The following is a 15,947-nucleotide window of genomic DNA, read 5'->3' as shown; positions in this document are numbered from 1 at the left end:
TTAGAGTAAAATGTCTAACAGTTAATTAATCAAGGGCTAGTGTGTGGAACAAAAAAAAAGAAAAAAAGAAAATGGCTTGGGACACAGGAGAAGAAGAAGTAATCAAAATGCACAGGCTGGCCCTGTCCAAAGAAAGCTATTTTTCCATTCTTCTTTGTTTTTTGCGTGAGTGTATTTTTGTGTATTTAATAGCATGATGTGAGCCCCCACCCACCCCCGTTGTTTGGAAATATCTTCCCGAAATGGTTGTTGTGTCTTCATGGAGCTGTGGACTGCCCCTGTTAGTCGGAGGAACTTAAAGTGGTGATTTGCACAAAGGCTTCCAGTTCATGGTCACACACCAAATTCCTCAGCATTGCCTAGCAACAATTCAGCGCACAGAGAGAGAGAAAGAGAGAGAGAGAGTAAGAGAGAGAGTGGCTCTTTAGTTGGTTGTGTGGACAGATAGGGTTAGCTCCCCGCGTCCATTATTACGGCATCATTTATGCATTTATTGCTCGTTAACAAAAATAGCATTTCTTGGATGTTTTTTTGTTTTTTTTTTCTCTCTTTTGTGTTCGGAGGTGATGCCGGGGCCTTCGGAAGATGGGTTACGACGATCATGTCAGTTAATATGCAGCCTTTGTGTTGTAGTCAGTGTGTGGTAAAATGGTGCAGTCAAACTCCTAAGCATGTCCTATTAAAGTTGTATGATTGTACATACCGTCTCTTGTTTTATAGTCATTGTAAAGGCATCTTCTAGGATGATGTCACATGGAAATATTGTTGCTGATGTGAATATTTATTTGGTAGCTATCTTTGCCTTTTTGTTTTCTTTTTCTTTTTTTGGTTGACATGAACATTTCTTTAAAGTCTGTTTTGGAATTATTATTTTTTTGGTTATTGCTGTGTTAAATAAAGCTTGCCCTGTCCGGCACCCTGAAATTACTCTTCCTGTCATTTCTTTCACCACATGCCTCAAGTGTAACAAAGGAAGTGAACACATGTCTAGAGGACTGTATCTCTTCAGTAATCTCTGCGAGTGAGGTGCTTATCTTTCCCACTCTATTAACGCTAATAATTCCTCCAACAGGCTCTGTGTCGCCGCATGCATGTAGAGCATGTCTCATTAAAGATAGAGCAAATTTAAATCAGGTTGGATGGAGGATTACTGTCACTTTCCATTACTTCAGCCCTGATCTCAGATCATAGTCACTGCTCGGGGAGTTATAATCACAGACAGAGAAAAGAGAAAGCGTGTCAGAGGTGTAACAGAAAAATTTTACAGCATAATGAGGATGGGACAAAAAGGAACCCTTTGATATCCACGACTATATGAAAATAAAACCACAGATAGATAGCTAGACGTGCATTCATCCTTCCTTCCTAAGATGTGCAGCCCTCATCTGCTCTTATCTGCCTTCAAACACACCACATCTGGTCGCTGCCAGCTGCAGAAGTGTCTAAAACTGGCCTGATGCCACAGTATGTGGCAGAGGTGCCAGCAGGCCACATGTGCCCTCGCATTGCCATTTTCATTTCACTGCTACAGACTTTAACCAGCTCTGACTGTGCAGCGGGTGACGTCTGCAAGGCAACCAAGACCATGATGTCCCTCTGCCTTTTGTTAAATGAATTTGCTGTAACAGAAATTGTGCATGTATTGCATGTTAACGGTTAACCTAAACCAGCGTCATACGTCTTATTCAATGTTACACCTGAACCTGAGCACATATTAGCTAAAAGTCGATGCAGAGCGATGTTCCAATGTTACCGACTGTTCGTGAAGAAGATCCTGGTGAGACTGAACCAGAAAACAGGGAAGTTGTGGGCACTGAGACCCAAACAGGGAGTGAAGCATGTCAAAACACTCAGTTGAGGTGATGGCGCCCGCAGAGTCCGGTGGTAATTATGTTTTTATTTTTCACCGCACGCCGTTCTATTTCTTTTTCACCAGCGTTTTCACCAGAGGAGATGTATTTCATGCTGCAGCAATTAGTCCTGGATCAGAAAGGCGACCGCTGTCTCGCTAAAACGACCTGAGCATTCATACGGTTTCTTGGCAGATGAATCGGGGATAAGCTGTGCACCGGTAGGAAAGCGAATTATGTGGTGAGGCAAAGTTTTCCTCGGTATGCAGGACATAGTCGTGTTTGTGCTGAATCTCTGAAGTGGACTCATTAAAAACAACATCCTCTCTGCTATTTGCTAAAAACATTCTGGTGCTAAAAAAAAAAAAAAAAAAGAGAATTATGTGTCTGTCAGTCGGTCGAATGCGGGAGCACCTGAGGTAGAGTCTGACATTGTACACATGCAGACACACACACACACGTAGTGGGTGTGAGGACATGTAAATGGGCCACATACGCTGCTAGTCCTACTAAATTAGGCCAACATCTGGACAGGCACAGAGAGAGTTCAATTGCCCACTCAGCTGTAGCTCGTACCTCGCGGGCTCGGTTAAGGAGAAGCGGCATCACGGCACAGTCCAGTGAGCTTTTCAGGATCAGCTCTGCCACTTTGTAAACACTTTGCCATCCACAGCCACCTCAGAAAAGTTCTTTGTCTCCCACACAAACACTGGGTCACTTTGACCAAGGATTACTGTGTTGCCATGGGCCAGAGCTTGCAGAGGGACGGCATCTAATCCACCCAAAGCCAATTTACTGGGCCGGAAAACACAGTGGATTCATTCTGATTCACACACACATTTTCAGCTAATCTGAATATCAATCCACGTCGCACAGTTACATTTGCAACAGTGGCGACATCAGTATCTTATTTCCTGATGACAGTTAAATCACTTCCTTAATCATAGAGGGTGTAATAACAGGAAAATAGTTATCATATCCAAATTCAAAGCTATATGAAACTAATTAAATAAATAAGTGGGAATTAGGGCTGATAGTTCAGTACAATGAGTCAGTGTTCATGCTGGACTGGACTGAATGGCGGTGTTAAGGGTGATCTGAAGGGAGTCATGCAGCACTGAGTGGACAGCCCTCAGTGCTGTTGTGTAATATTAACATCATGTTCCGGGTCGCCAGCTGACTCTCTGCAAGGACACAACAACACAACAGCAAATTCAAGAAGTGACCTGTCACTTTCTGTTTCCTGTCTGTGTGCAGTCAGATCGTTTACATAAAAAAAAAAAGAAAATTCACCCGGATGCTACAGCATAAAGCTGCGTGCATCCATCCACGGCCCTGTGTGCAGACACGTGCTAATCTTTGATTAGCGATGAGCTGCGATAAGGTGTCGAGTCCTGCAGCGTGCGCTCTGTCTCTCTGTCTCTCTCTTGCTCGCTTACAGACACCAGATCCTCTGCCGCAGTGCAGGGCAGGGCCGGGCCGGGATTTCCAAACCCATCAACTTCAACACTCACAAAAAGGTGTCGTGTGACCGGATTTCACAGGTCATATTTACAACCCTCCTATTTTGCCATAATATTTCCGGCATTAAAAAATATATTTCCCAATGTTTTCTCGTTCACTGCACAGTCTCAGAAGAAATAATGAAATGAGGTATTAAAGATGAATCTCTACTCATTCATTAGCAGGTCCAAAATCATTATTTTACCGTTCTTTTAGCAATGCTATTGGCATGACTGGAGAAATCAGTGTCTGTTCAAGTCTTAGGTTCAATCTGAATGATGACATTTTACAAGTTTTAATGATTGCTGTGAAATTTGTACCTCCTGATATAGTAGATATGGCCATAGGTTTTCATGCGATTTCATGCGATTTGACTAGGTTTTCATGTTTTGAGACATCCATGGATCCAAGAAGATGAACCTTAATGGAAATCTTTTTCTTTTCTGTTTGTTTTTAACATATAAGCCCCAGTTGGACAAATTCTAATCACCATCAAGTCGAAATTCCAGTGGCATTCCCATGTGCTAATTAGCAAATGTTGCACCCAAACATCCAAAACTAAAATAAACATTACACATTATAGCAATAATGTACAGAGCCTGAGCCAGACTGTCTCTAATATGTCCGTCCAGTCCTTTCTTATTGCATCATTATCATTTCCCACACAGCAACAGTAACTGTCCACCTGAGGAACGCTTCCCCGTGCATCTTCAGGCTCAGCGAGGACTAAACATCATGCCGTCGCTCCTCCACAACCCCCACTTTTATGTGTGACCCCTGACCCTGGATTCCCTTCTGTGACTAAACCTACTGCTCCCCGAGAGCTCTCTCTTGACCTTGTGTTTCCCTGGCAGCGCCACCAATGAGCTCAGTCAAATGTGAGCAATTGTTTAATGTTCCCTGTGGTCACAGCGGGAAAGCACAAGTTGTTCCTCTGTAACAGAACAGTTTTGTGTGTTTGTTTGTTTTTCGATGAGGGAAGGGGTTGAGAAATCGTGTTGTTTTTTAGGACACATCCTTATGTATCAGCCTGTTAGCCAGGATGGGCAAAGAAACGCAGAAATCTGCCTGTGGCAGATGCTGGTGGGATGAGTAATCATCGGTTTATGCTGTACCTCATACACTATTTGTGTATGCAGACATTGCATCTGGTACATGTTCCCCTGCACGTGTTTGATAGTAGAGTAAATTGCCTTTATTTGTTGGTATATATTAGTAGAAAATAAAAACGTTTGCACTGCAGTCATTGCGGTCCATATTTTAGGATGTTACGTTCTGCACAGCGTGGGTGCCCAGTGTTACTGTTTAGAGTTAACTATATAAAATGACTATGCTCATGTTTCATTTTGCACAACAGATTGCAAAAAAAACTTCACATCTAAAACATAAAGTAGACGAACATATACACAACGAGAACGTGCTTTGTGCCTTTCTTTGTGATCACTGGGCAACCACACACAAAGGCCAAGGCGTGCTCTGCTGTGCACAATGTGACACTGTTTGTGCACGAGAGGGTGAGGAGGAGCACTGAGCTGCACCCCCAAACGCACACACAGTAAAAAAAAAAACACGCGCAGGCAATTTGGCTACGAGCCACGTCCTGCATGTGTCTGCACGAGCCAAAATAACATGGCAGGAGTGCTCATGAGCACCATCCCATCAGCTGCACCAGCGGAGAAATAAGCAAGGTCCAGTCCAGCGCTTTGTCCTTCATGCTGATTAAAATGCTAGATTAGGTCAGCTGCAGCAGACTGAGTGCACAGCAGTAATAATTACTCCATAATTACACCACTTTGTGTCTCTGCTGTGTTTCACCAGCGTCATTTTACTTCTTACTCAGCGGTCATGTGAATAAGAGCTGGTTTAATTGCACAAATCACAGACACCGACTCCCAATCTGGCAGCGTGTATTGGTGGATGAACCTCCTCTGTGAGTGGGAGAAAACATGAACCACCATGAAAAGGACCAGTGAATACCTCTAAAGAGAGCCCATCACCATCAGTGACCAGCGAGTATGCATGTGTATGCATGTGTGCAACTGTTACCCTTAAGGTCCCTGCAGCTATGAGAAAAGTATTAGTGGGGGGAAGGATGGGAGGCAGACAAAGGGAAGGACGAGTCTACTGCAGGCAACACTCTGCTCATTTTTGTCTCCGCCACTCCTCTTTGGGGAACCATGGCTACAGGCGGGAGCATGTGCTTTTAGTGATCTGAGCCAGTGTGAGGATGCACACGGGACCAGAGGCCTCTCCCACTGAGCAATAACTCTCCTGCTTGTGGGGGCAGAAAGAAATTAGGAGATGGTGTGAGCATGCAGAGACTGGAAGGGTAGGTGCAGAGATGGGAGGACATCTACCCAGGCTCAGTGTCTTTAAGCCTGAGTCTCATCTCTTTTGAAGAGAGGCTGTGGTATACGTGCCTTGCTGCAACGGATACAAACACTGGAGTGCTAAAGGAGCTGTGGACCAAAGAGAAACCCTGGGAGCAGTGATGACTTCGATCCTTAGTGACAGGGGAGCTGTAAAATCACTGAGAGTACACACACTGGAGGGATGTTCTTACATGTATATACTGAAAGGGGGAACTGAAGCATAGAGCCACTGCAGATTACATAAGCACTGCATTGGGCCGAGGTCCTCACTGGCTGGCAGCATCCACAGGAAACTGAAACGAGCCAAGATGCAGTGAAGATCAAACAGACACTCTGTGAGAAAACACTGAAGAGAACTTAAATGGTCAGTCTTTCTATGAAGACAACCATGCTAGCAAGGCTTTGCAGCCCGTGTAATTATTTAGCTGGCATTTGATGTGCCGGTTTGTAACAGCTTCATCGCGGGGATGTGTAGTCATGACAACAACAGGTAGCATATGAAAAAAGCATGTTTCTGCAGAGAGTTTTGAACGATGCAGTGGAGCCGCACAGACCCATTTGAAAGGAAATCCATCAGTCCTGCATATAACAGCAGAATGTGTCTTGTAAACGGCATAACAAAGATATCAAGACAAGACTACTGATGAATTCAGCAAACACGAGTCCTGCATGGTCTCGTGCCTGCTACCAACCTGTGCGTCAGTGTCGCCAAATCCACTGTGTTCAGGTGACAGGAATAGAACATGAACATGACATCTGACCTCTGTGGGAACATCACTGCAAATATATGAGGAAAACTGCCACAAGGAAAAATAACTAATTCAGAGATATGTGCCTCAATGTGCAGCAAATGGAACTATAATCTATACTGAACAGCTAGTGTCCATGTATAAACAATGTGACTTGCAGGACTGCACATCTCATTAAACCCTCTCCTGGATGTGTGTTGCTAAAGACAATAGACGAGACTGCATGAGTACAAAAGAGAAGGGTGGAAAATAAATATTTCAGCGAGCGAGGACGATGCATATCAGTGATCCTGTTTGATGTTCCTATCCGGCAAAAGAAAATATCTCTACTTTCTTGCATTGTTCTCTCCTACTTTATCTCTAACACTCTCTATACTCATTATGCAATCATACATGTCCATATGACCAGTATAAATAAAGTGTCTCTGTTTGGGTGTGAATCATCACCTTTAAAAGAAGAGGAGAAAAAAAAAAGGTGGAAAAGAAAGCACTTTGAGATAAAAGAGAAGTTTTTAATCTATGCACTGTCTAGATACTGGAATGCAGTCTGTTACTATGCAACACATCAGCTCTGAAGATATTCCCGCAGAGGATTTTCATCCGCCATCTGTCTGAGTCCTCCCTCTGAAAGCTGTTTCTTCTTTTTTCCTCTGTCTCTTCTTCCTCCTCTTCTCTTCGACTCGCATATTCCTGGGCGTTTGATTCCACAGCTGCTCGGGGGGGGGGAGTCTTTGGAAAGTAAATATGCATTTTCTCCCAGTTGCTCTGCTTCCTGTCTTGATGCAGACTGTAAAAAAAAAAAGCTTAGAGGCACCTTTGTGACAGGAATCAGTATGCCACACAGGCTCTCTCTCTCTCTCTCTAATTACTGACACAGGCTCTGATGTTCAGAAGAACTCTTAAGGGGAAACAAAATATTTATGGATCTACATTGTGTTTAATTAATGTGTTGCAGCGTGTTACTTTCTTTTCAGATTTTGCAATATCTGGTTTTCAACAAGAACACATTTTTACACCAGCAAATAAATCAGGGGCTTAAATTGGGTTTGCAATTGATTTTGATGAGTGCAGCGTGTACGCCAGGAGTTGTTCCATGGGAGTTTGGGAGTGGTACGCCATATTTGCCTGCAAGACTAACTTAATTAGAAAAAATATATATATAAAAATGCATTTAAAGCTTCACACTGTAACAGGTATAGCCACTCAAACAATATTCACCACACTGTAACTAGCATTGTGTCTGCTCTTCCCCTGCTGAGTGGGCTGTTTGTTGCTATAACGTGCAGCTGTTTCATTTGCTAATTACAAGAATTTCCCTGTGGAAGAGTGACGTCTCCACATCAACAAACCACAGGTGAATGGCGGTGCCCTCCTCATAACCGCAAGAAATTCTCTTCACATGCTTCACCTTGAGATGTTTAAGAACCACTTTTTAGTGTGTGATAGTTCTGCAGGTTTAGGTTTAGTTCTTCCGTGGTTAGCTCTCTGCACGGATGCACAGCCAGGATTACAGAACAAGAAAGAGTTACATCACTTATTGGTGGATAAAATCACCAAAGTGTGGCCCACGGTCTCTGCCAGAAAAGTGGACTCAGCTGCATCAGCCTACACTTTGGCACAGCCTTGTAAAATATACAGTCACGCAAGTTTTTCTTGAGCAAGTCCCGTTTTTATATTTATATTTGTGGGCAGCTTGTGAACAGAATCGTGCCTGAGCTCAGTTCTTTTTATTATCGTGACGATGGACAACAGGCTATTTACTTTAATCCTTTCACTGGAGCCAACAAATGTAAATAAATGTAACACTTGCTGATAATTTAAGGTTTATATCAAAAACTGTACTTTCCATTCATCGTGATCTCAACAGGGCTAGCTTCTGTTCCGGCAGTACAATGACTGATGCCTCCACAGACTCACTGTGTTCTCAGCGTGGAGGCATCAGTCATTTTTCCATCTAATACGTGGCTGCCTCGGCCGCCTTTTGTCGCGAACAAAACCCGTCATTCCGCTAATGTGACAGAACTCACCGAACGGCTGTCGCAGTCGTTCGGAAGAAAGAGCGGCCTTGGTTAAAATTCTTGTTTGTGAAATGATAGAAAGGTCACGCTAGTTGTCATGGCAGCCTGCGCCAACTGCTCTTACACGAGGCCGCCTGAGAGTGGATGGCCAAGGCTGAATATGCAGACAGGAAGAACAACAAATTTATTCTGTATTGCACCCAGATAGTAAATAATTCCTAGACTATATCTGCACTTTTTTTTTTTTCAGCTTTCAGTGAATATTTTTATTTTACTCTACTCGCAGTTGTTGCAGTTTCACATGAATAAGACTCCAAGGTTGGGCTTTGTGTGTGCTGAACAAAAGCAAAACAATATGAACACTGTTCCTGATTTAGGTTTAGACAGGTAATTCACTGTTTAGATTTCTCTCACAGTGGACGGATGACGGGGCTCATATCCTCATATCGTGGAGATATTCGCCTGTGGCTAATGAAGAACAGCTTGAGCACAGCCTTCAGTCTGTGACGCTGACAATCGAGCCAAAGACCCCAATAGTTGCCAGCTCTGCTGTTGTGTCCTGTCAGCGGAGTAAGTCAGTAAATCTGTCAGCCTTACTAAGAAAAGCAGAGGGTCTGTTCTGCTAAATCAGGCAGACAAAAAGCCATGCCACCCCGGCTATGAATCAGAATGTGAGAAACTGACACACACACACACACGCATGCATGTATCCACTAGTGCATATCCGTACATACTGTATGCACAGATGCAGTCAAGGGCGCGCAGACAAAAGCCACAGAAGCACAAGCACTCACACACCCACCTTCACTTTGCTGTTCTTAAGCAAACAGCCTGCGGCACAGTGAATGAGCATGTCAGCGGAGTGGGCTGACATTCTGTCACACAAAGACGGTGTACGAAGACAGATGCTTCCTCTGCCTCCTTCTGTCCATGCATCCAACACACAAACACAGCCCCGAATGTTGCCGTTTGTTCTTTGCGGTTTCGCTGAGGAAATTTTCCAGTCAGGAAGTCATTATCTCAGTCAACTTTGACATTAAAAGAGGAAAACTGGGTGAAGATATAAAAATATACCTTCAAAGGTACGCAGAAGTAGGTTACGTCTGGAGGAGTTGATCCTCATTACAGTGAAGGGGGGGAAGAAGAGTGGCATACCCCGCACAGGTATATCTGTGATTGGGTAGCTTTAGCAGGGAAGGATGAGAGGGTGAGTAGGCAGGCAGGCGGTGTGCCAGGGTTCTCCCCACAGCCAGAGACACTCTAATTAAGGAGCACAGTGGGGAGAGAGGGCATGAACAACAGCTCTGCATTGTCACATAATGATTTTCTTATCATCTCTAGTACAGGGAACGCTGCACATCTCTCGTCTGATGGGTGTACGCATCTGTGTGTTTTTCCCGGGAGCTCCACAGCAGCCGTCTAGTCACACCCAGAAACATGAAATCAACAACAATCCCGGCGCTATTTCCAGCGCCTTACAGTGACAGGATATTCACGTCACCCCGCTACAGCAGTGCAGAGCAACGTTTGATAAGCAGCTGTAGATGTGCCTGTTTTAATGCATGCGCTGAGAGCTTATTTCCACCAGGCCATGATACTATTTTTATGAGGAGGGGGCTTGTCTCTGACGATTTACATTGATGCATGTTTAATCCACCCTCTATACTACTCTGTATAATCATTAATATATATATATTTATAGCTTCTGTTACATTTAAATCTTAGCCTCGATTCGCAGATGTCCAGATGGACCAGATGGACTGACAGGGAGGTGAAATACCTGCAGAGAGGGAGAAAGGGTCATTCATTATTAATCATTCTGAAAACTGAGAGCGCACACCAAAACCACCAGAGTCCATGTCGTTTTATTTGAGTTTAATGGAGAATATAATCTGCATTTAAACAATAACGCCTAAAGAAATACTGTCAGGAGGAAACAATTCACAAGAAATATTTTATGCTCCAATGTGGATTACTTCACTGAACTGAAAGAACATTTTGCTATAATACCGTATGTGTTAAATGTTTTTTTTCTTTGCAAATCTTTATGTTTCTCACATTCTGCTACACAGAAGAGCCGTTCATTAAGTTACACTTACATACTAACAAGTGATGCTGTATGTGCTTTCCATTTACACAAAGGGAAAAGACTGGAAGATGAAAACCCGACGACTGTTAACAATAAATGGATGAAAAGATGGATTATGATTAAAAGTGGATGGAATTCGCTGATATGTTTATAGGAGAAAAGGCCGCATAGGGCGTGGGGGTGGTACGTTCGAGCAGATGGGTCCTGGTCTGCTTTGTGAGAGCAGCAGATGCCCTGAGATCCTAGGCCACAGAAATGCCCCCAGACACCAACACCAGAGCGCTAAAAGAGGCCAAGCCCAGTAACTCCGCCTCGTCACATGCGCCCTCTTTCAGATGGGAATATAGGTTAGAGGTGTTTTCTCATTCCAGTAACTTTACTGTTGGGACTGAAAAACAAGTCTGATGGATATGTTATGCACATTCAGATGTAAGGGAGTAATGGTTGGAGCAACCGGTGAAACACAGATATTTCATAGCTGATTGGATCCTCTCCTCATATAACTATCACTATCACTCAGCATTAACGGGGTTTACATGTCCATCAGTTATCCAGAGATGACCAGGTCAATGTGGACCAACACAAGGCCAAGTATTATACATGCACTGATCAGGCATAACATTATGACCACCTTCCTAATATTGTGTAGGTCTCCCTTGTGCCTCCAAAACAGTTGTGACTCATCAGAGAATGGACATGACTGAGGGTGTCCTGTGGTGTCTCGCAACAGAATGTTGTTAGTTTGGGCCTTTAGGTCCTATGGATTGAGGGGAGGGGTCTCTGTGGATCATCCCACAGATACTTGATCAGTTTGGGATCTAGAGAATTTGGATGCCAGGTCCACACCTTGTGCTGTTTTTCATGTTTTTGAGTTGTGTGCCTGTGTCAGGCTGCATCCTGCTGGGGATGGCTTCTGCCATCAAGGAGTCATTACTATGGGGGTGGGGGTGCGTGGTCTGGTCTAGGTGGGTGCTACATGTTTAAGTAACATCCACACAAATGCCAGGTCCAGAAGACTCCCAGCAGAATGTTGCATCATCACATCACCACCAGATGGTCAGTGTTATTCACATTACCTGTAAGAGGTCATAATGTTATGCATGATCGGTGTATAGCGTAAGGCACTACTGCTAACACTGCCCTAAACACCATAGAAACACATGACTCATCATCTGTAGCAGATGCTCTGCTCCTCTCACCGACTTTGGGCGAAGAGATTTGGGAGGTGCTGTGAGGCTGTGGGTCTGTGATGATGATAGAGCTGCATACCAAGCAGACCGTCTACTCTGAGGAGAGCATCGCCCTCTAGTGGACCAGAGGGGTAAAACGCAGGACGAAAAAAATCAATCAGATATTCTTTTACTCCTGTCCAAGTTTTTGTTTGACAATTCGTTGAACGCAGTAGGCTGACTGTCATATGAAGGCACAAAAAAAAAACACACACTATGTCCAGATCTGCTCCTTCTAGTTGAAAGCGAACATTTGACGCAAGGACATACTCCGTTATTCTGAAAATGCATAGTGGCATTTAAATCTGATGATCAGAAGCAACACCCCGTAGCTATACGAAACACACCGAATGTGTGTAATGTAATTTTTGCATAGTCAGTAAACAGCTACGAAATCTTTATGAAACCTCCATATCTCACGCCTTTTAGCCAGTTTGCACAGAAAACAAACATCTTAAAGCGTCCCTGCACGGGGGACTGCAAAAAGTGCAGACTTGAAACAAGGAAGTTTGTTACAATGCATAGTATTAAATCCATCTGAGGGGCGTCTTCATCTATTAGTCATCTTCTGTCACTCCTTTTAGACGAAGCTCCTCTTGAACCCTGGACAAGTACAGTGGATCTGGGTATCCAAAACTATGATGGAAAAAGACGTGCAAGCACAACATGCAGAAAGTGAAAAACTGCTTTCCTATAAGCTTGGTGCAAATCCATTTTTAATTTATAAAAAAGGATGCTTTTGTGTATATTTTGATTTGGGTGCTTTGTATTTACAAGTAGTGAATCTTGTCAATTGATCTATTAGTTGGTGCACCACTTTTTCTGAAAGTATCTCAGCAACTACTGAACTAATTGTAATGCTCTTTAGTTTAAATATCCATGGAGCCTGAACAATAAATCCCACTGGTGATCCCCTGAGTATACTTCTAATTTTGACCAGTGCTAATAAACAGTAACCGTCAACAGGGAGTGTGTAGAGGTGGTTCAGACCTATAAGGACCTGGGTCTACAGCTGGATCACAAACTGGACTGGTCTGCTAACACAGACTCAGTAAACAAAAAAGGTCAGAGCCGTCTCTGTTTCCTCAGGAGGCTATGGTTGTTTAATATCTGCCAGAAGCTGCTGGACATGTTCTAGCAGGCTATCGTTGCCAGTGCCCTCTTCTACGCTGTGGAACCTCACAACTGGACAAGCTGATACAGAAGGCTGGCTCTGTGGTAGGGGCAGAGCTGGAGTCCTTGACATCAGTGACAGATGCAAGGACCTTGAACAAAATCCTGTCCATCATGAACAATGTTCACCACCCTCTACACGACACTATAGTCAGGCAGAGAAGCTCCTCTCTGTCTCTGCTCCACGGACAGGTAGAGGAGGCAATTTGTACCTCAGGCCATATGACTCTACAACGCCTCCCTGTGAGGAACCAAGTGGACTGTGGTCAATGCTAATACTGCTATATATTTTTAGTATTATATGTGTGTATATATATATATATATATATATATATATATATATATACTTTTTTTATTTATTTGATTGTATAACTGGGCGGCACAGTGGTGTGGTGGTTAACACTGATGCCTCACAACAAGAAGGTTCTAATTCATCATCCAACTGTGGCCTTTCTGTGTGGAGTTTGCATGTTCTCTCTGTGTCTGCGTGGGTTCTCTCCAGGTACTCCAGCTTCCTTCCACCGTCCAAAGACATGCTGGTTAGGTTAATTGGTGATTCTAAATTGGCCTTAGGTGTGCATGGGAGTGTGAATGGTTGTCTGACTCTCTGTGTTAGCCCTGCGATAGACTGGCGACCTGTCCCAGCTGTCCTCTCACCCGATGACAGCTGGGACAGGCTCCAGCCCCCCTGCGACCCTTCACAGGACAAGCGTTTACAGAAGATGAATGAATGAATGAATGAATGAATGAATGAATAACTTAAATATCTGTTTCTATATGATGAAGTTACTGGACACTGAATTTCCCTTCTACCTATCTAACACACTAAACTAAGACAAACAGCATGGCAAAGATCAGCATGTTAGCACTGCCACTGAGCGCATGTTAGCATGTGTTGGACAAGTAGTGGCATTTATAATTTAGACACATTATTAGATGTCTTATTAACAGTGTCTGTTTTTCTCTTAGGGTAAATACGGGTAGGCTTTTATTAAAAAACGAATTAGATTCTGGTTGAAGAAGGAGACAGGAATATACATAAAAGTTATCTGTACATACCACTGTGCACCTCCGCTTGTGCTGGTCTTGTGGTGAATGTCGTTCCAGGTGATGACGTTGTTGAGGCCCGTGGTGGCCGATCGTCCAATGGTGAAGATGAGTCTCCTGTCGAAGGCCTTCCTCAGCAGCTTGAGGACCTTCTCTCCCTCCCTGCAGTCTGGCAGGTAGGCAGTACGAGAGGTGCTGCTGTACCTCACCCCAGGGTTTGGGTGCTCAGGCTGTAACGTGATAAACGACAACAAACTTAGAAGTAAGACACACTGACCCACTATTGTGACAACTCTTAAAACCAAATTCTACGGCCACTCGAGGGCAGTCGATGGGAATTACATAAACAGTGCATTATACAATACAGGAAACGTGAGGTCTTTGGCAAATAAGACGGACGAACTGTCTTGCTGTGATACAGAGGAACTATGCAGTGACCAGTATTATGTGTTTTTTATTTATTTATTTATTTATTTTTTACCATCATACACCTATTTTTCTTTTTATTAGCGGTTTTCCCTTGTGGATCAATAAAGTCTATATAAGTCTGACAGTCATGAAGGAGGATTTACAGCACTGTTGCATTAGAAAGGATAAGTTTAAACTAGTGTACCTAATGAACTGGCAAGAGAGTGTACCTCATTTGTCCAACACTGTTACTATGGCAACAGAGGGATGCGCCGTTGACTCACTTCCTCATTTCTCCACAACATCTCAACTGTGCAGCACACGTGATACCGGAACTAACTAAGAAAGAAACCCAATGATTGGCTGACGCTGTGCTTAAGCTGGCGGCCATTTTTTTATACCTAATCCAGGTTCTTTGATGCTTTGATGCGCCAGTGCAAGGCAGCTGATCTGTAAAAGAGACAACACTGTCCTCTGGTGGACAAATATAAACCTAAAAAGTAGAGGAAACGTACTACTACTGACGCAAAATGTGTGCTGATATCAGTGTCAGCCTCACCCCTTGTATCCCCGCCGGGAAGCTGTAGTGTATAATAACAGTGCCACAGCCCTCAAAGCCCGGCAGGCTCTGCCAGCTGTAGGTCACCGTCATCGTGCCCTCCGGCTGGGTCCCGGTGTACACTCCGTGGTAGGTGTTGCATATCGGACAAGCTGGTTTAAAGCTAAACGCTGAGTCGATGCACTGGTAGCAGAAAGAATGAAGGCACTTGAGTGTTTTCTTCTTGTGAATAGTATCCAGGCAAATGGCGCAGTTTTCGGCGCATCGTCCTGTTGGTGTTGTTTCCATTGTTTCCTGGTGTGTGTGTGTGTGTGTGTGAATGTTATGAGAGACGTCTGAAGATATGCCATCAGGGTGATAAACCATGTGCTAGGAAGTGGAGCAAACACTGACCTCTGATTGGTCTGATTATTTTATTTCTGCTGATCTGACCAGGAAATGCAGCCCTGATGTGCCCTGTCAGCATGTGACTGGCATGACATTTAGTTTTTATTTATTATATTATTTATTTTAAAACTTCTCAAATGTAAACAAAAGTCTTTTCCCCCAGAGGTGAAGCAATTTAGTACCACTATTTATACTTTAAAAGGGAAATACTGTGCCTTTTACTCTACCACCCATCTAGAAGTTTAGAATAGAATAGAATAGAAAGCCTTTATTGTCATTATACACAGTACAATGAGATTTAAGCAGCTCCTTAAAAGTGCACCCAGCGCAATATAAATACGTAAATATAAAAAAGAAACTATAACTAACAAACACTACTACAGTACCCAGACAGACAAATAAAACAGAGGTAGTATAATTTCAGTCAGATCTACTTTTTGTGTTATAAATAATTAAATTCAACTTTAACAAAAAACATACAAATAACTTAATTTGTTTTTTTGTCCGTGGATGCTATTGTGGTTGTATGTGAGACATACAGTATGTTCCCCAAAGGACATACA

General features: G+C 43.5%; 1 protein-coding gene across 3 annotated transcripts; it reads right to left on the bottom strand.

The window, feature by feature from the left end:
- Positions 1-6,846: 6,846 nt before the first annotated feature.
- On the bottom strand, positions 6,847-15,447 carry LOC311494072 (putative E3 ubiquitin-protein ligase DTX3). Of its 3 annotated transcripts, XM_084552924.1 has the most exons (4): positions 14,998-15,447; positions 14,043-14,260; positions 10,205-10,272; positions 6,847-7,261 (listed from the first exon to the last, which is right to left on the bottom strand). In XM_084552924.1, the coding sequence occupies exons 1-4, from the start codon at positions 15,361-15,363 to the stop codon at positions 7,071-7,073; spliced, it is 843 nt and encodes a 280-aa protein (XP_084409050.1). In that variant the 5' UTR covers positions 15,364-15,447; the 3' UTR covers positions 6,847-7,070. The 3 variants fall into 3 exon arrangements, with proteins under 3 accessions (XP_084409050.1, XP_084409051.1, XP_084409052.1); XM_084552925.1 differs by lacking the exon at positions 10,205-10,272; XM_084552926.1 differs by lacking the exons at positions 6,847-7,261; positions 10,205-10,272 and adding an exon at positions 10,338-12,446.
- Between the last annotated feature and the right edge of the window lie 500 nt (positions 15,448-15,947).

This window comes from Chelon labrosus (assembly GCF_963514085.1).
Source record: "Chelon labrosus genome assembly, chromosome: 10".
NCBI classification, from domain to species: domain Eukaryota; kingdom Metazoa; phylum Chordata; class Actinopteri; order Mugiliformes; family Mugilidae; genus Chelon; species Chelon labrosus.
The sequence above is the reverse complement of the archived record's forward strand: the minus strand, read 5'-3'. Positions and strand labels throughout refer to the sequence as shown.